Source organism: Anguilla rostrata, chromosome 1, assembly GCF_018555375.3.
Source record: "Anguilla rostrata isolate EN2019 chromosome 1, ASM1855537v3, whole genome shotgun sequence".
NCBI classification, from domain to species: Eukaryota; Metazoa; Chordata; class Actinopteri; order Anguilliformes; family Anguillidae; genus Anguilla; species Anguilla rostrata.
Window position 1 is genome coordinate 85,142,049 of NC_057933.1, and position 24,108 is coordinate 85,166,156.

The 24,108-nt window shown below is 46.7% G+C and overlaps 2 protein-coding genes and 3 non-coding genes across 5 annotated transcripts in view; 1 reads left to right on the forward strand and 4 right to left on the reverse strand.

Annotated features, from left to right (window-relative positions):
* The window catches only part of LOC135238601 (cytosolic phospholipase A2 zeta-like), a 17,169-nt gene extending 2,565 nt beyond the window's left edge, over window positions 1-14,604 (reverse strand). Inside the window, exons 1-17 of the mRNA XM_064306673.1 lie at window positions 14,127-14,604; window positions 12,990-13,062; window positions 11,988-12,124; window positions 10,741-10,866; window positions 10,473-10,513; window positions 10,057-10,099; window positions 9,759-9,813; window positions 8,421-8,575; window positions 7,548-7,679; window positions 6,355-6,389; window positions 4,191-4,326; window positions 3,229-3,365; window positions 2,559-2,781; window positions 2,069-2,186; window positions 1,708-1,845; window positions 836-943; window positions 262-447 (exon numbers count right to left, since the gene is read on the reverse strand). Coding sequence (XP_064162743.1) covers window positions 262-447; window positions 836-943; window positions 1,708-1,845; window positions 2,069-2,186; window positions 2,559-2,781; window positions 3,229-3,365; window positions 4,191-4,326; window positions 6,355-6,389; window positions 7,548-7,679; window positions 8,421-8,575; window positions 9,759-9,813; window positions 10,057-10,099; window positions 10,473-10,513; window positions 10,741-10,866; window positions 11,988-12,124; window positions 12,990-13,062; window positions 14,127-14,237 — 1,954 coding nt within the window. The 5' untranslated portion in view covers window positions 14,238-14,604. The remainder of the gene's footprint in view (window positions 1-261; window positions 448-835; window positions 944-1,707; window positions 1,846-2,068; window positions 2,187-2,558; window positions 2,782-3,228; window positions 3,366-4,190; window positions 4,327-6,354; window positions 6,390-7,547; window positions 7,680-8,420; window positions 8,576-9,758; window positions 9,814-10,056; window positions 10,100-10,472; window positions 10,514-10,740; window positions 10,867-11,987; window positions 12,125-12,989; window positions 13,063-14,126) is intronic.
* Window positions 14,605-14,840: 236 nt separating this feature from the next.
* On the reverse strand, window positions 14,841-14,912 carry trnaa-ugc (transfer RNA alanine (anticodon UGC)). The gene has a single exon. It is a non-coding gene; the product is annotated as a tRNA-Ala (tRNA).
* A 791-nt stretch (window positions 14,913-15,703) lies between these two features.
* Window positions 15,704-15,775, reverse strand: trnaa-ugc (transfer RNA alanine (anticodon UGC)). Its single transcript has one exon. It is a non-coding gene; the product is annotated as a tRNA-Ala (tRNA).
* A 480-nt stretch (window positions 15,776-16,255) lies between these two features.
* trnaa-cgc (transfer RNA alanine (anticodon CGC)) lies at window positions 16,256-16,327 on the reverse strand. Its single transcript has one exon. It is a non-coding gene; the product is annotated as a tRNA-Ala (tRNA).
* Window positions 16,328-17,279: 952 nt separating this feature from the next.
* The window catches only part of ehd4 (EH-domain containing 4), a 33,602-nt gene continuing 26,773 nt past the window's right edge, over window positions 17,280-24,108 (forward strand). Inside the window, exons 1-2 of the mRNA XM_064306685.1 lie at window positions 17,280-17,685; window positions 22,977-23,153. Coding sequence (XP_064162755.1) covers window positions 17,456-17,685; window positions 22,977-23,153 — 407 coding nt within the window. The 5' untranslated portion in view covers window positions 17,280-17,455. The remainder of the gene's footprint in view (window positions 17,686-22,976; window positions 23,154-24,108) is intronic.

Sequence of the window (24,108 nt, forward strand, 5' to 3'; positions counted from 1 at the left end):
CATTAGGCTTCTGAGGCTTCTGAGCACAAGACAAACACTGCAAAAACACCCGTCAATAATTCACCTGCTTCTACCTAGCTAACCAACCACCTATCGGGCTGACAGGCTAACTACTCACACGTACTCGCTGGTTACACTAGGACCCACTGAGACTGACTGTCTCATCACCATGACGATGTTTGTCAGTGAGGGAGAAAGTGCCCTATCTGATAGGGTGTAGGGGGGGGGGGGGGGTGTGGGGTGAGCCTGCGCTCCAGGTACCTCTCCAGGCGAGGAAGCCGTCGTTCTCACTGTAGTTCCAGTGCAGCTTGAACCCATGCAGGAAGTTGTAGTTGTGGCTGATGATTGGTCGGTTGGTCACCAGGTTGTCCAACATTTCCGCCAGCTCCCCGACGGGTTCGATGAAGTAGGTGTGCAGTGCGGCGGGTGGGTGGGGGTTCTGCTCATCTGGAGGGGGTTGAGGGGTGGGGGAGACAGGACAGGCCCTCAGCTAAATCAGCCAATTTCCCACAGTCACACACAATGAGGTCATAGGCTTGTCCTATTTCACCACCAACCCTAACTTTAAGGCACTAATGCATTATACACTTTATAAATACGATACATTTCACAAACAGCTTATGCATGCTATATTCTACACATACATGAGACATATTCAGCTCCTTACATTTGTATGTTATGCTTATTAATCAGTTTAGATACATTCTGTAATTTACACATATTAAACTTCTCTAAACATACACACTGACGCTAAATGCATGTGTGCATGGTTCCCAGGGTTCAAGGGCCCAGGTGGCCCAGGTGGCGGGTGGCCCAGGTGGCAGGTGAGGCGTACCTGTGTCATGAATGTCGTCTCCCAGGCCTGTGATCCAGGACGGCACTGAGCCCATCAGTCTAAGGATCACCTGCTGCAGATTAAAGGAGAGAACACTGCTCCACAGCCCTGTGGACACACACACACACACACACTTACCCGCTACTCCACAGCCCTGTGGGGACACACACACACACACACACACACTTACACACTGCTCCACAGCCCTGTGGGGACACACACACACACACACACACACACACCCGCTGCTCCACAGCCCTGTGGGGACACACACACACACACACACACACACTTACCCGCTACTCCACAGCCCTGTGGGGACACACACACACACACTTACCCGCTACTCCACAGCCCTGTGGACACACACACACACACACTTACATACTGCTCCACAGCCCTGTGGACACACACACACACACACACACTTACCCGCTGCTCCACAGCCCTGTGGACACACACACACACACACACACACACACACCACACACACTGCTCCACAGCCCTGTGGACACACACACACACACACACACTTACCTGCTGCTCCACAGCCCTGTGGGGACACAGACACACACACACTTACACACTGCTCCACAGCCCTGTGGGGACACACACACACACACACTTACACACTGCTCCACAGCCCTGTGGGGACAAAGACACACACACACTTACACACTGCTCCACAGCCCTGTGGGGACACACACACACACACACACACAGTTTCACAGCCCCGTAGACAAACACACATACACACACTGTTCCAGGGCCTTGTAGGGACACGGACACACACACACTGTTCCACAGCCCTGTAGAGACACAAACATACACACACACTTTCAGTTCTACTGGGCACATGCACATCCTCTTACCCAGCAGGTAGGAAATGCGTATTTCTGGATGTCTCTTGATCAGGTGACCCATGTAGAATTCACTGCCGAAGTCTTCCGCCCGTACAGACCCTCCATATTTGGGGATTCCCACCTCATAGGGGGTGAACTCACACCACTCTGCAGCGTTTGGGAGAATCCCTGAGTTACCTGCTGTTTCCCAGCACCCATATACCATTACATTACCCTTATACAATTACATTTTTCTTATACCATTTCAGTATCTATATACCATTTCAGCAGCAATATACCAGTAGGGAAAAATTTAATTCCCAGTCAAATGAAAATTATAGCTAGATAAAAAAGTACTTGGGTGATGCAGTAATGGATGCAGTGATTTTACCGGAGACAGCTTCACTGCCACTGATGCTGTTCTTCATGTTGACAGCAGTGTAAATGGGATAGGGGTTCTGTCCTTCTGCTACTGCCCTCTGCTGGCTTGACAGGGTACCGTTGTTTTTCTGCATATCACAAGAAGAACAGTCCTTCAGTGCACATGTGCTTGCAGATGACCTCATTTAGGGATACTTCTACAGCTGACATATAATCCTGTCCACATACACTGTGCATGTTATAAAACAGGAAAATGCCATGGTTTGTAAAGGTAAGTATCTGTGGATATCTGTGGTTTGTGAAGGTGGGTATCTGTGGATATTTCTGATTTGTGAAGGTAATTATCTGTGGTTTGTGAAGGCAAGTATCTGTGGGTATCAGTGGTTTGTGAAGGCAAGTATCTGTGGGTATCTGCGGTTTGTGAAGGTAGTACCTGTGTATAACTGGTTTGTGAAGGTAGTATCTGTGGGTATCTGTGGTGTGTGAAGGTAAGTACCTACCTTGCCGTGGATCAGGTACTCGATGCCCAAGCCTAGGAAGTCTATGAAGGACACCAGCTGTCCGCTCTTCGCCTTCTGCTGCAGGTCCTGCCGGTAGTATACCAGCTGGCTGGGGGACAAAATTCCGAAAGCACTCTTACTGATCTCCTTCTTCAGCACAGACACCGCCGTCTCCAGGCCCTCCTTCGACCAGTTAGCGTTAGCATACAGGCTGGACATGGCCCTGTGGGGAGGGAGGGAGGGAGAGACAGAGGAAGAGAGAGGGGGGAAAAGACAGGGGGAGAGAAATAGGAGAGAAATCCATTAGAACCCGTAAATAGACAAGACAAAATTGAAACTCTTAAAATTACAAGAGCCTTCTGTTCTACACTTCAGTGAATTCAGCTGTTTCCCTACAGGAATCAGAGCTCTTCGCTAATGTTGATTATTTTGGAGAACTGTCTGTGCTGGGTTATTCATTCCAAGGACGCCCCCCTGTGTGGCAGTACGGCAGGTCGGACAGGCAATTGACAGGTGAATAATATATCCCCCCCCCCCACTGTGACGCCCCTGCATGTAAGTGACATAAGTGAATAAAATTGGCGAGTGTTACAGGTAAGTGAGAGATAAGGGAGTAATACAGGTGATTTTTGTACAGAGGGGTGAGAAGGGGAATGGTAGACACACTAACCATGTGGATCCAGACACGCCTGTGATGTAGCTGACCGCATCAAGCAGGCCCAGCGACTGCAGGCCAATGAGAGTCCCGTACAGCCCTGTCATCGCTCTGGTCCCGCCCCCGGACCCCACTACCGCCACCACAGGCACCTGCAAGGAAGCACACAGCACACTGAGCCTCACCTGACACACACATTACACACACATTACACCCAAACCAGTGACCCCTTACACACACACTACACACAAACCAGTGACCCCCTTACACACACATTACACACAGACCAGTGACCCCTTACACACACATTACACACAGACCAGTGACCCCTTACACACATTACACACACATTACACACAGACCAGTGACCCCTTACACACACATTACACCCAAACCAGTGACCCCTTACACACACACTACACACAAACCAGTGACCCCCTTACACACACATTACACACAAACCAGTGACCCCTTACACACACATTACACACAGACCAGTGACCCCCTAACCCACAAACCAGTGACCCCTTACACACATTACACCCAAACCAGCGACCCCTTACACACACATTACACACAAACCAGTGACCCCTTACACACACACTACACACAAACCAGTGACCCCTTACACACACATTACACACAGACCAGTGACCCCCTAACACACATTACACACAGACCAGTGACCCCTTACACACACACTACACACAAACCAGTGACCCCTTACACACACATTACACACAAACCAGTGACCCCTTACACACACATTACACACAGACCAGTGACCCCTTTCTGAAACGGGAAGAATGTGATCGTAATGTAAATCAGTGACATTTTTATTGAATAGCAGCACCACTATATTTGGTGACAGTAACATTTGAAATATGTTCAATCTAATTATAGGCAGCCACATGACATTGTATAATTCTCTGGAAGATAGCCTACCTAGTGACACACTGAGTGACGCACTGAGGTACCTGATCGGGTTTGGGTGCCAAGGGGAGATGCAGGACGTCCTGTAGAGTGCGGGACACCAGAGCGCTCCTCTTCTCCAAAAAGCGCTTCTCCTCCACGGGGATGTCGAAACCCAGACGCACGTCCAGCTCATCTGAGCTGAGCACACATCTGACCATCAGCGCAACAAACCCCAAAAAGTCCTTTACCCCCAGCGCAACAAACCCCAAAAAGTCCTTTACCCCCAGCACAGCAAACCCCAAAAAGTCCTTTTCCCCCAGCACAACAAACCCCAAAAAGTCCTTTACCCCCAGCGCAACAAACCCCAAAAAGTCCTTTACCCCCAGCACAACAAACCCCAAAAAGTCCTTTACCCCCAGTGCAACAAACCCCAAAACGTCCTTTACCCCCAGCGCAACAAACCCCAAAAAGTCCTTTACCCCCAGCACAACAAACCCCAAAAAGTCCTTTACCCCCAGCACAACAAACCCCAAAAAGTCCTTTTCCCCCAGAGAGGCAAACCCCAAAAAGTCCTTTTCCCCCAGAGAGGCAAATCCCAAAAAGTCCTTTACGCCCAACACAACAAACCCCAAAAAGTCCTTTTCCCCCAGAGAGGCAAATCCCAAAAAGTCCTTTTCCCCCAGAGAGGCAAATCCCAAAAAGTTCTTTTCCCCCAGAGAGGCAAATCCCAAAAAGTACTTTACCCCCAGCACAACAAACCCCAAAAAGTCCTTTTCCCCCAGAGAGGCAAATCCCAAAAAGTCCTTTTCCCCCAGAGAGGCAAACCCCAAAAAGTCCTTTACCCCCAGCACAACAAACCCCAAAAAGTCCTTTACCCCTAGCACAACAAACCCCAAAAAGTCCTTTACCCCTCGCACAACAAACCCCAAAAAGTCATTTACCCCCAGCACAACAAACCCCAAAATGTCCTTTACCCCCAGCACAACAAACCCCAAAAAGTCCTTTACCCCCAGCACAACAAACCCCAAAAAGTCCTTTACCCGCAGCACAACAAACCCCAAAAAGTCCTTTTCCCCCAGCACAACAAACCCCAAAAAGTCCTTTACCCCCAGCGCAACAAACCCCAAAAAGTCCTTTACCCCCAGCACAACAAACCCCAAAAAGTCCTTTTCCCCCAGCACAACAAACCCCAAAAGTCCTTTACCCCCAGCGCAACAAACCCCAAAAAGTCCTTTACCCCCAGCGCAACAAACCCCAAAACGTCCTTTACCCCCAGCACAACAAACCCCAAAAAGTCCTTTTCCCCCAGAGAGGCAAACCCCAAAAAGTCCTTTTCCCCCAGAGAGGCAAATCCCAAAAAGTCCTTTACGCCCAACACAACAAACCCCAAAAAGTCCTTTTCCCCCAGAGAGGCAAATCCCAAAAAGTCCTTTTCCCCCAGAGAGGCAAATCCCAAAAAGTTCTTTTCCCCCAGAGAGGCAAATCCCAAAAAGTCCTTTACCCCCAGCACAACAAACCCCAAAAAGTCCTTTACCCCTAGCACAACAAACCCCAAAAAGTCCTTTACCCCCAGAGAGGCAAATCCCAAAAAGTCCTTTTCCCCCAGCACAACAAACCCCAAAAAGTCCTTTACCCCCAGAGAGGCAAATCCCAAAAAGTCCTTTACCCCCAGCACAACAAACCCCAAAAAGTCCTTTACCATCAGCACAACAAACCCCAAAAAGTCCTTTACCATCAGCACAACAAACCCCAAAAAGTCCTTTTCCCCCAGAGAGGCAAATCCCAAAAAGTCCTTTACCCCCAGCGCAACAAACACCAAAACATCCTTTACCCCCAGAGAGGCAAATCCCAAAAAGTCCTTTACCTCCAGCACAACAAACCCCAAAAAGTCCTTTCCCCCAGCACACAAACCCAAAAGTCCTTTTCCCCAGAGAGCAATCCAAAAGTCCTTTACCCCCAGCACAACAAACACCAAAACGTCCTTTACCCCCAGAGAGGCAAATCCCAAAAAGTCCTTTACCTCCAGCACAACAAACCCCAAAAAGTCCTTTACCCCCAGCACAACAAACCCCAAAAAGTCCTTTTCCCCCAGAGAGGCAAATCCCAAAAAGTCCTTTACCCCCAGCACAACAAACCCCAAAAAGTCCTTTTCCCCCAGAGAGGCAAATCCCAAAAAGTCCTTTACCCCCAGAGAGAGAATTGCTTATAGAGTAAGAGGTACTTTACCAATCAGTAGCTTTCAGCCGCAGATCAATTTCATCCTGTAAACAGAGCCAAACCAGCAGTTACACATCAACCGGCTTCAGCTGAGAGTCAAACCAGCAATTACACATCAACCAGCTTCAGCTGGGAGCCAAACCAGCAATTACACATCAACTGGCTTCAGCTGGGAGCCAAACCAGCAATTACACATCAACTGGCTTCAGCTGAGAGCCAAACCAGCAGTTACACATCAACCGGCTTCAGCTGAGAGTCAAACCAGCAGTTACACATCAACCGGCTTCAGCTCAGAGTCAAACCAGCATCAGCTTCAGCACTGTCCCCCAAGCGGAAAAATTCAGTGGATCTGCTATGGAATGAAAACACTGCTAGCTTAGCCTGCTGTCAGGTACAGCTGCGCTGTTAGAGAGGGTCAGCTCAGCTACACATTCACTGGTATTCTGTACTCTGTACAGCTGCGCTGGGCTGATGTTAATGATGAATGCGACAGACAGCTTCCGAACTAACAGAGCTAATCTGGACCAGGGCCAGAGCGTGCGCTGGACTTGCTTTGTCAGAGAAACTGTTGTGGCCGTTCCACAAACAGGATTTGATACCGTATGACACAGAAACTTCTAGAAGGTCTGAGAACAGAGACCAGTCAGTGTCTCCTGGGATCTCTGACCGGTCCTGCTTGTGGAAACCCAAAACCTACACGGCCACTTCTCTTTCACACCGTCCTCGATTATGAGCACAAAGAGGAATTTATCTGATCTCCACTGTTATTGGCACCTGAGCTTGACCTGATATAGCTTTCCATTTTTCATTCTTTATAAAGCAACACAGCACAGTTCGCAGAGCTTCACAGAGTGCACAGAGCAGCCAAAGAGCAAAGGAAGGTGAAGAAAGGAACGGACATGCAGCTCAATAATATAATATCAACCTGTCCAGACTCCCCCCCCCTCCCCCCCCAACCACCATCCTGTTTCCCTCTGTCTCTCCCCAGAAAAAAAACCCGCCTTTCCACCTGCTCAGCATGGTTCATTGCGTAATACTGCTGACTCAGCCTGGTGTTGGGACCACACCCCTGTCTCACAGGATGGCCCCACACCTCTCACCAACCACCAAACGGTTTAATATTTGGTCAGTACCTGTTCCCATAGAGACACAGGTGGCAGGTGCAGGTTGACACAGATGCAGCTCTGCTTCACGATGCTCACCTGTCCCACCGGCACAGACATGATCACTTGCTGGTCTGCAGGGAGGGACCGTAGAAGGACTGTGCACGCGCCCGATTCGTCCTCTGTCGCGTTCTCAAGATCGTCCTCTGTCTTCTGCTTCGGCTCTTCATTCTGGGGACATAATCAAACACAACCACATTTTACAAACATAATCAAACAACCACATTTTACAAACATAACCAACTGCAACCATATTTTGCAAACATAATCAAACAACCACATCTTACAAACACAACCAACTGCAACCATATTTTACAAACATAATCAAACAACCACATTTTACAAACAACCAACTGCAACCATATTTTACAAACATAATCAAACAACCACATTTTACAAACACAACCAACTGCAACCATATTTTACAAACACAACCAAACACAACCATATTTTACAAACATAATCAAACAACCACATTTTACAAACACAACCAACTGCAACCATATTTTACAAACACAGCCAACTACAACCACATTTTACAACTGAAACACAAGCACCTCCCTGGCCTGAAATGCAAGTGAGCCATGGATGCAGATGAGCTATAGATGGAGGTGAGCTATAGATACAGGTGTGCTGTAGATGCAGGTGTGCTGTAGATGCAGGTGAGCTGTAGATGCAGGTGTGCTGTAGATGCAGGTGAGCTGTAGATGCAGGTGTGCTGTATATGCAGGTGTGCTGTAGATGCAGGTGAGCTATAGATGCAGGTGAGCTATAGTTGCAGGTGTGCTGTAGATGCAGGTGTGCTGTAGATGTAGGTGAGCTATAGATGCAGGTGAGCTATAGATGCAGGTGAGCTATAGATGCAGGTGTGCTGTAGATGCAGGTGAGCAGGTGAGCTGGGCGGGACAGCACCTCCTCCTGAAGGCGATGGACCACCAGCTCCGTCTCCAGGTCCCTGCTGATGTGGAACAGAACCGGCTTGGCTGGGCCGCTGCCTGGGTCTGCTCTCCGGATCACCTGCTCCTGCTCATACGCTCCATTCAGCTTCAGAACCAGGTCCTGTCGCTCTGCACAACCCCACAGCTTTGGGTCAGGACCCGGGTCGGCTCACAGGCTTCAAACCAAAACGTTATCTCAGGGAAGGTGTACGGCACACCCGACTCTGATGTGCGATGTCATTGCTTCATAGAGTAAAAGCAGTCATCGGGCCTCATTCACAAAACATATGTACGATCACATTTTATCGTAAACTGCACGTAAGAACGTTTCTAAGAACATTTTGGCATTCAAAATTTTTTTCTTATCTGTATTTTTCATGGCTGTTTCCTTATGCAAATCACATGAACAGGATTGTGCATAAAATTTACAAACAGCCAGCATTCATCATCTCATACACCTGGGATATGCATTAAAACAAATGTCTGCATGTGTCATGAATCTTATTGTATTTTCATAGTAACATTTTTAAGAACAAAAGTAAGAATAATTTCAGAAAGGTTTTGTGAATGAGGCCCATTATTCTAGAGTATTATGCGACAGGGTGAAATCACTTTTATTTATACATTTATAGTACAACACAACATGACCTCATATATATATATTGTCAGCGGAAAGTGACTGCTGTTCTCCTGGGGGTAAAGTGACTACTGTTCTCCTGAGGGTAAAGTGCTACTGTTCTCCTGGGGGGTAAAGTGACTACTGTTCTCCTGGGGGTAAAGTGCTACTGTTCTCCTGGGGGGTAAAGTGACTACTGTTCTCCTGGGGGTAAAGTGACTACTGTTCTGCTGGGGTAAAGTGCTACTGTTCTCCTGGGGGTAAAGTGACTACTGTTCTCCTGGGGGTAAAGTGACTACTGTTCTCCTGGGGGTAAAGTGCTACTGTTCTCCTGGGGGTAAAGTGACTACTGTTCTCTGGGGTAAAGTGCTACTGTTCTCCTGGGGGTAAAGTGACTACTGTTCTCCTGGGGGTAAAGTGACTACTGTTCTCCTGGGGGTAAAGTACTACTGGTTCTCACTGGGGGTAAAGTGCAGCTGTGTCTCCTGGGGTAAAGTTCACACTGTTCTCCTGGGGGTAAAGTGACTACTGTTCTGCTGGGGGTAAAGTGCTACTGTTCTCCTGGGGGTAAAGTGCTACTGTTCTCCTGGGGGGTAAAGTGACTACTGTTCTCCTGGGGGTAAAGTGACTACTGTTCTCCTGGGGGTAAAGAGACTACTGTTCTCCTGAGGGGTAAGGAGTTCTTTCTCAACCTACCCTTTTCCTTGGAGGTCTCTTCAACTTTGACCTCCAGGAGAGAGAATGGCCCAGCCTGGATGTAAACAAACACTTTCTTGATAAAAGTTCACAACAGTAAAAGATTTGTAACTCATAAAAACACCACAACAGTAAAGTATTTGAAGCTGTGAAAATATATTTTAGAGTAATAAGGTTCTGCAGTGTTTTTGTGTAAAGTGATGAGGTTCTACAGTGTTTTGTATAAAGTGTTGGGGTTCTGCAGAGTTTGTGTTTAAAGTGATGAGGTTCTGCAGGGTTTGTGTGATAAGGTTCTCACCACCAGTACTCCATTAGTGATGTATGTTCCTGGTACTTCTTTACTGCAAGAAGACACAACAAAAAGTTTTATAACTACTTTTCACATCTACTGTTTGACTTCTAGCCCAATGGCTAATGACTTCTATCTTCAATCAAACTGTCACAAGAGGAGCACGAACACAGTGTTGATTCTACTTACTTTCCCACCCATTTCTTTCAGAAACTGCTTCTTCCCAGCTAACACAAAAGGTTATAACATTGCCGCAACATGGCAGTAACATCGTAAGGGACACTTTTGTATGAGCTGGGTTATCAAATCTCATCTCAATAGACTACAATAAAGGAAACAATTTTTCTATCTTGGGATAATCTTGCTAAATACACATCTAACACTTGCCTCCATCCATCTAACACACTCCTCCATTTCACACTCACCTCTCCTCCATCTCAAACTCTACCCAAAGCTCATCTTTTTCCTGAAACCCAGAAGAGCACTGCATCAGACAGCACAGCAAACACCCAGCTACACATTTTTTCATTAATTAGAAATACTTATCTGCTGTACGATATACTATTTGCATACGGAAATGTACAGCAATTTCATACTGGAACAAGTTCATGTATTTAGTCCTGAATCCACCAACTCCATTAGTTGATGTATGAATAAAACACATAAATAAATAGAAAAGTAGATATTCATCACCTTGGGGTCCAGGGCAAAGACCTTCCTCTCTCTCTTCCCTGGATACAGGTTATTCAGATCAAACAGGACAGTGGAGTAATCAACGTCCAGCAAGTCTTCATCGCAAACATTCAGCTCCAGAATGTTCTGTGGGTGTCAGACGCATGCTGTAGTACAACATATTTTCATAAAGTACCACACATTTATTTTCTAAAAATGATCTCAGTTATGATCATACAGCCCATTAGTCAGGAGTCATAAACTTGGCTCAGTTTACCTACTTTTCTGAAAGCTGTCAGCACCCTTGGCTGCGGGCTATTGATTGTGTCAGGTAAATTCACCTCATTGTTTGTTTACACAGATCTTCAAATACACGTTAAACTGCAAACTTGTCATATTTTATGATAATGGCCTCACAGACATCAGACAGACTGCGTGCCGCCTTTCACCTACAGTAACGCAGGTGTATTGCCCAGGTGAAAGGTGCGTACCCAGTAATCAGGCAGATAACTCAGGGTAAGTGGGTGTGGCTGGGCGTGTTTCTCCCGCACGGTGACAGCCTGTTGCCGTCGGCGTTTGGCTGTCCGGTCGCACGCGCGGCTGTCTCACTGCATTCTGCCGCTGGGCCGCTGCAGGGAACGCAGAGAGCCGACTGCAGCGGCCCAGAGGAGGATTCCGGCGGTAACGCTTGATTCTTGATTCATATAAAATAATGGGGTTTGGTATCCAGGTTCATCTATCAGAACCTAACTACCTGTGTTTCGAAAGCACAGCCCTGACTCCCAGCTGTACTGACTGTTCGGTGCATTTGCTCGGAAGCCAGTTTTTCGTGCGTTAGCATGTTTTCTGTGCACGTTAGCGTGTTTTCTGTGCGTGTTAGCATGTTTTCTGTGCACGTTAGCATGTTTTCTGTGCGCGTTAGCGTGTTTTCTGTGCGTGTTAGCATGTTTTCTGTGCACGTTAGCGTGTTTTCTGTGCGTGTTAGCATGTTTTCTGTGCACGTTAGCGTGTTTTCTGTGCGCGTTAGCGTGTGTTCTGTGCATGGTAGCATGTTTTCTGTGCACGTTAGTGTGTTTTCTGTGCACGTTAGCGTGTTTTCTGTGCGTGTTAGCATGTTTTCTGTGCACGTTAGTGTGTTTTCTGTGCGCGTTAGCGTGTTTTCTGTGCGTGTTAGCGTGTTTTCTGTGCGCGTTAGCGTGTTTTCTGTGCACATTAGCGTGTATTCCACACATAGCAGCCTGTTTTCAGCACACAGTGGCTGCACCCACCTTCACATGGCTGTGCACCCGGAACCGGAAGGTCTCGTTCCACTTGGGGAAACGGGACTTGCGCGCGGTGCGGGTGCGGTACGTTCGGGAGGAGGCGGTCGGGAGGCGCAGGCTAACGTAGCAGTCTGTCTCCGATACTGCCAACGGAACAGAGAGCTGAGTGACAGTGGCAGCAAAACATCAATAATGCACAGCTAACACATGGCTTACGCACACCTAGCTCATGGCTAATACACAGCTAACACATGGCTACTGCACAGCTAACATGGCTAATGCAGAAATAACATATGACAGAACTATCATAATACACTGCTAACAGAGCTAATTCACAGCTCACATATAGCTAATGCTCAGCTAACAGAGAAAAACAGCAAAGGCTAACTGAAACACAGGTAACATACAGCCAGCACAGCTTACACCAGGCACTCCTGTAAATATATAACCAGCCCACGCATTAAACTTGTTGTCAATATAAAATTTAAGTTTGCCGAGGGCACAGAGGGTGAAGGTGGCAGAAAGATGAAATATCAACAGTGTTCAACAGATTAACCTACAAGGTCCAAGTTACATTACATTACATTACAGGTATTTGGCAGACGCTCTTATCCAGAGCGACGTACAACAAAGTGTATAATTGTAACCAGGGACAAGTGTGTCGAAAACCCTAGAGGGAAGTAGAGTTCCAAGTGCGGGGAGCGACCGCGTAGTTTAACTTGGACCCTGTAGGTTAAACTGTCCAACACAACAAAATCCGCAACAAAGCAATCTATACAAATAATACAGGCGCGAGTGCAATGAAGTTAAACTACGCGGTCACTCCCTGCACTTGGAACTGTACTTCCCTCTAGGGTTTTCAACACACTTGTCCCTGGTTACGGTTATACACTTTGTTGTACGTCGCTCTGGATAAGAGCGTCTGCCAAATGCCTGTAATGTAATGTAATGTATCAGCAGGAGGCATATCTGGGCTGGGCCTCCACCCTTCAGTAAAGCCACACTCACAGACATCCAGCTTGGGAATATAGCTGGCACGGAGGACCTTCACAGTCACATTCCAGTACGGTCCAGCGTCTCTCTGAATTAAAATAAAACAACAGCAAATTCCTGAGCCATACCAATAAATGCTAATATGATCACAGCAACAAACCTGTTCAGACACCCGTGTGCTGGGCTGTGGTCAGGGTTTGGAAATTAGTGAGATTCGACTACATTTTATTTGATTTTGTTTTGGAAATTGAAGCTCATTTACTGCATTTCAAGACTATGAAAAACCATTTGAAGAGCACCAAAAATGAGTATATATTTTATACCAAAATTACACCTACAAACACAACTTTCAGGTACTTTAGTGAGCACTGCTGTTTCTGTGAGCAGCTTTAGTGAGAACTGCTGTTTTATAGCAACAAATGACAGTAACCAATGACAATGACCAATGACAGTAACCAATGGGAATTCTGTGTGGACCCAAACTCTCCGGCAGAAACATTGCTGTAAAAAATCAAGAGCTATCAACATTGACAGGAAGATAGCGGAGAGACAACAGAACTATCTCTTTGAATGTATGTGTCCATTGTAGGGTACATGGGGACCCTTCCCACCCCTTTCACTGACCAGTATGAAACTCTCCCCCAGGCCCCTGCTACAGAAAGCAGGAACGTCTATAAGAAAGCCTTTGCCACTCCCAGCGACCTTCTGAACTCAGATTCTCGGTCTCTTTTCTCTTCTCTCTTATTTATTAACCTTTATTTATGTATTTATGCAGGGTAGGTTGACTGAGCATGCATGCTGTTTTGCAGTAATGCCCTGTCAAGCTACAGCCAGAACTTCAGTTTCTTACACAACATCAGCTGGTCCTTATTTTCATAGATACCTCTAACCTGCTCAAATTTTTTGCATGTTGAAATGAAATTTTTTTTTTTTTTTCCAAACCTAGTCATATCAAAAGACACATTTTATGTATTTATATATATACTTTAAAATCATTCTTCACTGTTTGAAGAAAGAACTCTGTCCTAACATACATTGCTGTGTTGAATTATGTGCTCATGGATTTGTGTGTAAGCACTGACAGAGCCCCCTACCCAGCTGAAGGTGTGTACGGTGCATTCGCCAGGTACTCGGGATATGCAGCTGGCTTACCCACGTTTCCCGGTGCCTGGGAACCTTCCGTCGCTTCTCCCGGTGTCTAAGCAAGGCTACGGAGAGCAACGGCAGCGCCTGCGCCGCGATACGGCTCGCCGTGGTGGGCATCACCGCTCGAGCTGTCCGTTGCGTTTATTCCCTATCATTCCACGCGACGCCAACGCCGCCAGCTCGAAACCTTACTTACGCCGAACCTTCCCTCGCTCTTCTTACAGGAAGCGAACTTCCACTGACGACGCAGCGCTTAAACGAGGAGCGAAAAACGCGGCTCTCACATTTCCGGTTTGACGGGCATGTAAGAATTTCAAGGTCCCAAAGTCGTACACAAGAACAAACATGCCAAGTTAGTCATTTATAACACGCTTTCTGTCGCCTGGTGTAACTTCGGTTGTACATTTACAAATGAGTGATCAATGCACACTTCAGCCAGGTGGACCTTTTCATTGTAACTTGTTTTCTCAGTAGAATTCCCATTCCATCCACTGTTGGCATTTAGTTTGATTTAGATCAAAAACAGGAACACTTTAACATATGAAAAATTCAGCTCTGCCCCACGTGGGAAGACATTTTGGTTACTTACACATTGTGACACCAGGGCAGACTGTAGCTCAGGTGCTCCAGTTCAAATCTCCATTAATGCATTTTCATTCATTTTTACCAACAAGCTGTGTGAATGTATTAAGAGAAGTGGAGCAACACAGAAAACTTCAGTGGAGATGCAGGGGATCGAACCCTAGACCTCATACATGCAAAGCATGCGCTCTACCACTGAGCTACATCCCCCACTAAAGAGAGGTTTTTGAGCAAAAAAAACGTCCTTTTTAAAGGCAATGAATAATATATACATATACACCTGTAAGTGGCAATGATGGTGGGTTTCAGGCCTTGAAGTTATATGATTATTTTATGGATTTCAAGGCAAAAGAGGTGATGATGATGATAGAGGAAGATGTTTTTATTGTGATCCGATTAATTCCAGCCAAATTTCATATTTCTAATGATATGTGTCAAATAATGTGTGCTTGGTTTTAGTTGATTCTGTCATTTGGTTAGTAAGATAAAAGTTTTTAGGCATTTGTGGCGCCCCTATTGGCTGATTTATGTATTACTTCATATCCTTTAACATGGATACCAAATTTGCTTAATTACGATAGGTCAAAGCAGTACATAGTTATCACCTATTCTGATGTAGGTCCTGTGCATTCTGAAGTTCATTGGTTAATGGTCCAGTAAATATGTGCACCAATTTGGGTGCAGATTGGTTCACAAACATAAAAAAGGCAACAGTGGAAAATCCACACAGAAGGACTATACAGAAGATGTTTAACTGAATGCCAAGTTTTGTGATAATTGGACAAACAGCCCAGCAGATGCTATTTAGGTTCTTTGATTACAGCACCCCCTATGATATGAAGGTATCAGTAAGCTCTCCATTAGACATTGTGCAGCAGCTGGGTTTTACATCACACCACCAAGAGCTGAGGCTCAATGTTTCTTTATGACATTCTTCCTTTTTTACCCAGAATCTGTTCTACTGCATGCAGGACAACAAAGCAACACTGGAGATGAAACACTGGAGATGCAAGGGATCGAACCCAGGACCTCATACATGCAAAGCACACGCTCTACCACTGAGCTACATCCCCTACCCATGATGTTTGATTGAGTCCATTCACAGTCCACACTGTACATACACATATACACCTGAAAGTAGCAATGAGCGGCTTTAATCCCTTTAAGTACTGGGTACCACTGTTTACGCTGGTTTCTGTCATTGCCAACCTCTTAATCAGTTAAGGTTGCTGAAAATGTCTTCTACCCTAATTGTGTGGCTTTTTGCCATTTGCTGGCAATAAACTCCATTAGATTTACACAGATGGTTTTAGGTTTCCACACTCAACACCTGATTCAACTAATTAACTAAAACGGTCTTAATACCTTGGTAAGTAGAACCAGGTGTCTACACTGCACTCACGCCAGCCCCTTTCAGATAAGACTGGACATTCCTGCCTTAAAGTAAGTGAATAAGGTGATTATTTTATGGATTTTCAGGCAGTAGAGGTGGTGATAGAAGTGAAGGACAAAGCCTTAAATAACATCATGGGAGAGGGGCAAATTAAAACTGTTGGAGATGCTGGGGATTGAACCCAGGACTTCATACATGCGAAGCATGCGCTCTACCACTGAGCTACATCCCCGCTTGACCGTATACCTGAAAAACCACATTTCTTGGTAGTCTGCTAAGTAGTTCCTGTTACATGCACGTGAAAACTTCACAAGACGTAGCTATACATTATAGCCTGCACAACGATTTACTCTCTCATTGTTGCTTCGAGACTGTTTATTCAGCGTGTCGACCTGAAACCAAGGAAATTGCAATTAAACTGGCAGATTTTTCTCCTTCCTCCAAACGTTTATAAGCGGCTTCAGCCTACACTAAACTTTACTGGCCAGCAAGTGACGCACCATCACAACATAGGTTTGTCGATTTAGGGCATGGGTTTCTGGTCAGATGTCAAATGCATCCCAGAAGCGCTATGACAAACGCAGAATGTATGTGTGCAGCGCAGTAGCCTACTTTTGACGGATGGCCTACGGTAAAGCTAGGTCATCACTGCGTTTTGTTTATTTCGCTAGACCACCGTTGCTAGGCAGCGGAGAAGCGACCCATTTCGTCACCTGCCTGAAAAAATGTCTGATGCCTAGCATTACCAAATAGTATCGCAAGGTGGCACTATTACCGTTTTTGCCGTACATGTTTACAGCACTGAGCTCTAAATACACTCAATGGTCCACTATCATACAGTATCCAGAACACTGGCTAGCCTACGTGTTTCGTTTCTCCACTGATATGATTTAATCATGTCACATAGTGATACTGCGAACAAAATAATTGATTGATTAGAGCTACATTTAAGAATTTGAAAATGTTTCCAAACTTAAACAAGATTATATTTTTCTTGGCAGTCTCATTTAAATAACCTTTATCTAGTGACAATATGATCCCTATCGTGTTAAATTTCGCAACCTGACAGCCAACCACAGAACTGTTCTGTTCTACCAACTCATTGCCTAAAGTTATGGCGGAATTTGCTGTAGTCCTATTGGACGCCGTTGTTCATGAATATTCAGTTTTGACGTCAGATGACGGGTGGAGCCGCTCAGGTGAGGCTTGGAACTGCAAGCCTGCGGGAGCTGCCACGCATCCTTATTGCACGGGCGCGTTTTAAACAAATACAAGCCGCCGAATCCCCCTCCGGCTTCCGAGCAGCTAGGCAAGAAAAATCTCTACTTGGCGTTTATTTGAAGAACTGAGGAATTCCACCATGTTCAGCTGGGCAAACAAGGAGCAGGGTGGGAGAAATAAAGACAGCGAGATGTTTCAAACCGTCACCGAGGGGTTGCAGAGTCTTTATAGCAAGAAACTGCTACCGCTGGAAGAGACTTACCTTTTCCACGATTTCCACTCCCCAGCGTTGGAGGCGGCGGACTTCCAGAGCAAACCCATGGTGCTGCTCGTGGGGCAGTACTCCACGGGGAAAACGACTTTCATAAGGTACTGTGCGCTTCGATACCGGCCTGTCAGCTGGCTACGTTTTTTAAAATCAACATTGCAAACAACGCCAGCTAAATTATCGAACAGCAAAGCAGTTCGGTGGCGTATTGCTTGCAATTAGCTAGGCAAAAACAACAAAAAAAAAAAACAAATAACTAACGGACTAACATGAACGTCCTGGTGTCTTGTGAGCTGGGCACAATAGCAAACTAGCTTACTGGATAATTGTAATTTACTACGTTTGATTAAAAATTGCTTCATCGTTTGTTTTACAGAAACAGGTTGCACAATGACAGCTTGGGGTGTGGGTGTGTGGTATAGCTAACCGCTCATGCAGGATCCGGGTGCCTGATATGTGTAGCTAACACGACTAGTGAACCCGTGTGTGTAGCCTTATCTAATTATAAAACTTGTCAAAGCCGTTATTTCCAAAGTGTGTGGGAGTTTCACGGCGAACAGCTGACGTTTCCCAATAAACTGACTGGCGACTCATACAGCTACGGTCCCACCCAGGTTACCACTGGGTGGGACCAGGCGTATTCTGGATTAAACGTAATTTAATCAAAACACGGTTCAGTGAGCGTCGCTAGTACGGATAAAACGCGGAAGTGATCTCATTTGAAGAATTCGGGTTTAAAAGGTTCGTACATGTAAACGACTGCAAGCATTTATACCCGAACCCTGAATGGGCCAGAACAACATCGTTTATCCTGAAATCGAACGAGAAACCCGGCGAACCGGTTTGGGTATAACCGCAGGAAACTTTACCACCGGCAGATATAACCACACATCCGCACCTGCCCCAGATATAAACAGGGCACAGCGGGGAATGACCACCCGAAGGCCGGCTACAGAATTATTGTGGTGTTCTGCTGGAAAGGATCACTATCGTCTTTTTTATTGTGAAAAAAAAAAAACATGAGCAATGACAGTACGAAACGCAGTCCATAATCAAGGGATATGATTACATAAATACATTATAAATACATTTACAGTTTTAGCAGCTTTTTTTATTTTTTGATGTTAAATTTGTTTGACTGCTGGTTTCTTTCTCAAAAGTGTCACTCATATTTTTGTCAGTGCAGTCTAACGGTCACAGCATTCAGTGAGACCTCGTGCTGTCAGTGAGATAAGTTACTTCACCACAGAGAAAACCATGTCAAAAAGGATGTGTTCCTGCTTTTGCCAGGTTCTGCACTTTTTGTTTTAAAGTTACTACTTTTGTGTTACAAATATACAATTTATGTGTTAGAAAAGGATGGTTTTTAACACAACCCGTGTCTGAAGTAACATCTGTTTACTAGACAGGAAGTTGTGTTAAAAAGACGCATAATGTGTCATTTCTTAACATGTCTGTTTTACGCCTGAAGCACGGAAAATTAATGCCATTATCATTGCTTCGTCCGCTATTTTAAGCCCCTCAAATTCTCTTTTCTGATGAAACGCAATCACACGTTTTCAATGTCAGAAATGTGGGCTCATGTGCGACTAACTGCAGCCCACAAGTTCTGTATGTTTGGGACAAACCCTCTTTCAGTTAGACCATTTCCTCTTTTAATTTTTCACTTCTTTTTTAACGCGATTAGAAAGAAAGAAAGAACGGATGCAGGCGCCCTTACAGAAGAATCACTTCAGATTACTGTGACATCTCTGTGGGCGCTCCTCAGCCAGACCTCTCTGTGGGCCAGACCTCTTTGTGGCCAATCCTCACAGCCAGACCTCTCTGTGGGCCAGACCTCTCTGTGGGCGCTCCTCACAGGCAGACCTCTCTGTGGGCGCTCCTCACAGGCAGACCTCTCTGCGGCTGCTCCTCACAGGCAGACCTCTCTGTGGGCCAGACCTCTCTGTGGCTGCTCCTCACAGGCAGACCTCTCTGTGGGCCAGACCTCTCTGTGGCCCAGTGCAGCTGGAGATTTCCTTTTGAATATTTTCCTCCCCCGCCACGGCAGCGAACACGAGGAACACCATGTGTTTTTGTACTGCGTTGTTTGCAGGGAGAATCAGTTCAGGGTCTTGGCTTAGATTTCTGTGCCAGTTCAGAGCCAGTTTCAGTGAGGCTGTTTGCCTGAAGGTCAAGCGCATGCCCTCTACACATTCTTGGGCATAGCACCAAATCTGTGTCCCTTAATGAGATGTAGGTTTTTAAAAAATTTACCTGAAGCTGATGTTGTTGCATGTACCAACATTTGCCCTTAATTAGTGGTGTGATAATCCGTGTGTACATGACTCTGTACTGTGTGTCTGGCTGTACAGTTTCAGCACAGCCGATTTGTGTCTGTACAGTATTGCATCTGCAAATGAGTCTGTCTGTACTGCATGTGCCTGTACTGCATGTGTCTGTAATGCATCTGTGTCTGTACTGCATGTGTCTGTACTGCATGTGTCTGTAATGCATCTGTGTCTGTAATGCATCTGTGTCTGTACTGCATGTGTGTCTACTGTGTGTGTCTCTACTGCATTTGTCTGTACTACATGTGCCTGTACTGCGTGTGTGTGTGTCTGTCCTGCATTTGCCTCTAACACACCTTAGTCTGTGCTGTCTGTTGCAGTCCGCTCCTTTGCGGTCATGACTCACTGATGCCGCTGAACAGTCCGACAGTCAAGCACGCAGCAGGGGGTAGAACTTAAACACGTTTAATGAGTTTATATAGCATGCTGCTTTGTTAATGTATGTTTAATTTTCTGTACCCAGCCCCCAGGGGTTAAGTTAAACCGTGACTCCTCTGTAAAGGGAGGTGCTGAGTGTGACTCCTCTCTAAAGGGAGGTGCTGAGTGTGACTCCGCTGTAAAGGGAGGTGCTGAGTGTGACTCCTCTGTAAAGGGAGGTGCTGAGTGTGACTCCTCTCTAAAGGGAGGTGCTGAGCTGTTAAGAGGGAGCGCGCGTGCGTTTAATCTGCAGCACAATAGCAGCGATAGGACCGGTAAAGAGGCCAGACCCCCCCCCGATGACAGGGCGTCAGGCCGCCTCGCATTCCTGATAAATGCCCCCCACCCGTTCTAAAAATAACAGCCCTGTTTAGTTTTCGCCCCGTGTCCTTCCCCTGCTCCTTGACCTGTTACCCCCCGGGGTCGCTCGTCCGGTGACGGGGATGTAAGAGTCGCTGCTGACGCCGGTCCCCCCCCTGCGGGCCCCTCCCGTGCGCCGCCTCGGTCCCCAGAGCACCTCACGCCCTGTCTGGCCCCGCCCCTTCCTCAGGAGGGAAGAGTCAGCCAGCAGACGACGGGCTTTCCCAGGCTGCTCTGGGCTGGCCTGCGGGTGAAGACGGAGAGAGGGCAGGAGGTGTTGGAGAAAAGTCTGTTCTGTCACCTCGCTGTGCAGGCCACTGGCTCTTAATTATTTATCCTGAAAGTCACACCTTCGCTGTGCCTTTACACTGTGCTGTTCTGCTGCCTCTCTCTCTCGCCTGTTTCCGGAAGAACTCCCAGCCTCCCTTAAACATGGAGCTGTAATTATGGTCTATAAGGTTGTATTTAATTACCATAGATATTGTCTGACAGGTATGTGTGCATTAAAGGACATTATTACCATAGATATACAGTCTGAAAGAGATGAGTGCATTAATCATAATTACTAAAGAAATCTAGTCACTCTGGTAGAACACTAAACACCCCTCAACCCAAAATGCTATTCACCCCTGAACCCAAAACACTGTCAAGTGTGCTCCAACCCTAAACACAAATGCCCAACCTGCATGAATCATCTGCACACAAACAAATCGGCGTTTGAACTTTACTGCCACCCAGAGTCGTTCACCTTCCTCCCCCCGTTGGCCCCGCCCTCTTCCAGGTGAGGTTGCACCTTTACTCCCTTGGGAATGGAAGTGTCCAGGTGCTGCCCAGTCACACGGTCACTCACGAGGCAGGGCCTGTTGCCTTGGAAATTGGCACTGGGATGTCATTAATTGTTAAAAATCCTCCAGATAGGCTGAAATGCTGGCAGTGTGGTGGTGAGTGCCTGAAGCTCTGTGTTTGTTGTGGCGGTGGCTGTCCTGATAAGGGCGCTCTGATCTGATCACCCTGTGTACAGACAACACGTTCAGCTGTCACACCCCAAAACCCCCACGCCCACACACACACACACACACACACTGCCACAACCCCCCCCATACTCACACCCCCACAACCCCCCTTCCCCCACACACACACACCCCCACATGCTCCCCGCCCCCCCCCCCCCCCCCCCACACACCTTCCCCCAGGGCTGTTTGGACAGACCTGCAGCCCGTCCCCAGGACCCACACTCCTGAGCTGCAGTCGTATTGCAGGTTATTTTACTGGTGTTTTGTGAAGTGATCTCAGTACCACTAAACCCAGATCCACTGGGAGGTTTTATGCTCCTGTCCTTTAATCTGTATCTGTAGTTGGTCCAGCGCAGTCACCAGGCAAACTGAGATGCTCTGGGACAGCCTGGTCTTTAATGGCACAACCCAAAATTACACCGTTGCCTGATTCACACTCAAGGATTTTCGCTTCACAGTTCGATTTTTTTGAAGGTAGCGGGATTTGTTTGGTGTTTGGGGTTTGGTGTTCTGGAAGGTGTCTATGTTTGGGCTGTGCCCTTGGTGGTTGCAGGTTTGCATCAGGGTTGTTAGAGGCCACTGGAGCTGGAAATCCCTACAAACACTCCACACGATCTGCACGATCAAGGTTGAGGCTTTCCTGTGTTTCCCAGTTTCAGAGGGAAAACTGCTCTTCAGTTATTATTTGTTAAACAAAAGTGAAACAAACGTTGTTCTTGAGGCTGGTGACATGTAGGCAAATTAATAAGCTGTTTTCTGTGAATTTTAGAGATTATATGTGCTGTGTGTTACAGGAAGCTGCTTTTAATATACCTGTGCTGTGTCACAGCAAGCTGGTTTTAATGTACCTGTGCTGTGTGTCACAGGAAGCTGGTTTTAATGTGTGTACCTGTGCTGTGTGTCACAGGAAGCTGGTCTTAATGTGTGTACCTGTGCTGTGTGTCACAGGAAGCTGGTCTTAATGTGTGTACCTGTGCTGTGTGTCACAGGAAGCTGGTCTTAATGTGTGTACCTGTGCTGTGTGTCACAGGAAGCTAGTCTTAATGTGTGTACCTGTGCTGTGTGTCACGGAAGCTGGTTTAATGTGTGTACCTGTGCTGTGTGTCACAGGAAGCTGGTCTAATTGTGTACCTGTGCTGTGTGTCACAGGAAGCTGGTCTTAATGTGTGTACCTGTGCTGTGTGTCACAGGAAGCTGGTCTTAATGTGTGTACCTGTGCTGTGTGTCACAGGAAGCTGGTCTTAATGTGTGTACCTGTGCTGTGTGTCACAGGTATCTCCTGGAGCAGGACTTCCCGGGCATGCGGATCGGACCTGAGCCCACCACGGACGGGTTCATCGCCGTGATGTATGGGGAGAACGAGGGCGTCATCCCTGGCAACGCCCTGGTCGTCGACCCCAAAAAGCCCTTTCGCAAACTTAACGCCTTCGGCAATGCTTTTCTGAACAGGTGGGTGTGATGGTACAGGTGAGTGTGATGGTGTGATGGTGCAGGTGTGTGTGATGGTGCAGGTGTGTGTGATGGTACAGGTGTGTGTGATGGTGCAGGTGGGTGTGATGGTGCACAGCACTACTACCATCAAAAAAGCCTGCAGGATGCTTGGATATGTACTAAAAGGGGTCATTTAAAGGAGATTGTATTGATGTTACATAATACTTTTGTCAGACCACATTTAGTATTGTGTGCAGTTCTGTTTTCCACAAAATGAGAAGGACGTTGAATTTCTAAGTGAAAAGTGCAGAGAAGAGCAACAAGACTGATTCCTGGATTGAGATTTCGATTCTGAGGAAAGACTTAAGACACTTAATGTACTCTGGCCCAAAATAGGGAGACAATGAGGATATTTACATTTTTCTGTAAGTTATTCAGTTTGCGATTTCAGAAGCCACATGGGACTGATTTCTGTCATCAACAGAACAACTGGGCTCAAGTGAAGTAAATGTTCTCATTGAAAAAAGTTTTCCCCACATGCAGAGTTGTGAGTGTGGAAGAGCGTGCCAGATGGTGTGCTGGGGCGGGGCGGGACGAGGTCAGAGGTCAGAGGTCAGGCTTGACGCAGGCGCTCTGTAGGCTGCAGGTGAATAATGGCCGGTGTTTGTTGTGAATCTCTCAGATCTGAGATAGCGACGGGCACGTCCTGTGGCTCTGGAACCATTCAGCAGCGGCGTGTACAAAACAGGATGGGTGTGTGGGGGAAAGAGGCAGTTTGTCATTAATGCTTCTTTTGTTTTATGTAACATATTTTATTCAGAGTCACTTCTGTCCACCCATTGTGCATTATTTCAGAGCTTGGCAGGGACCAGCGGGCTTAACGCTAATCAAACCAAGCTTTCCTATCTAATGCTGATAGAACAGAAACTTTATGAAAACACATGAATTTATTGTTGGAGAGCAACAGAAGCTG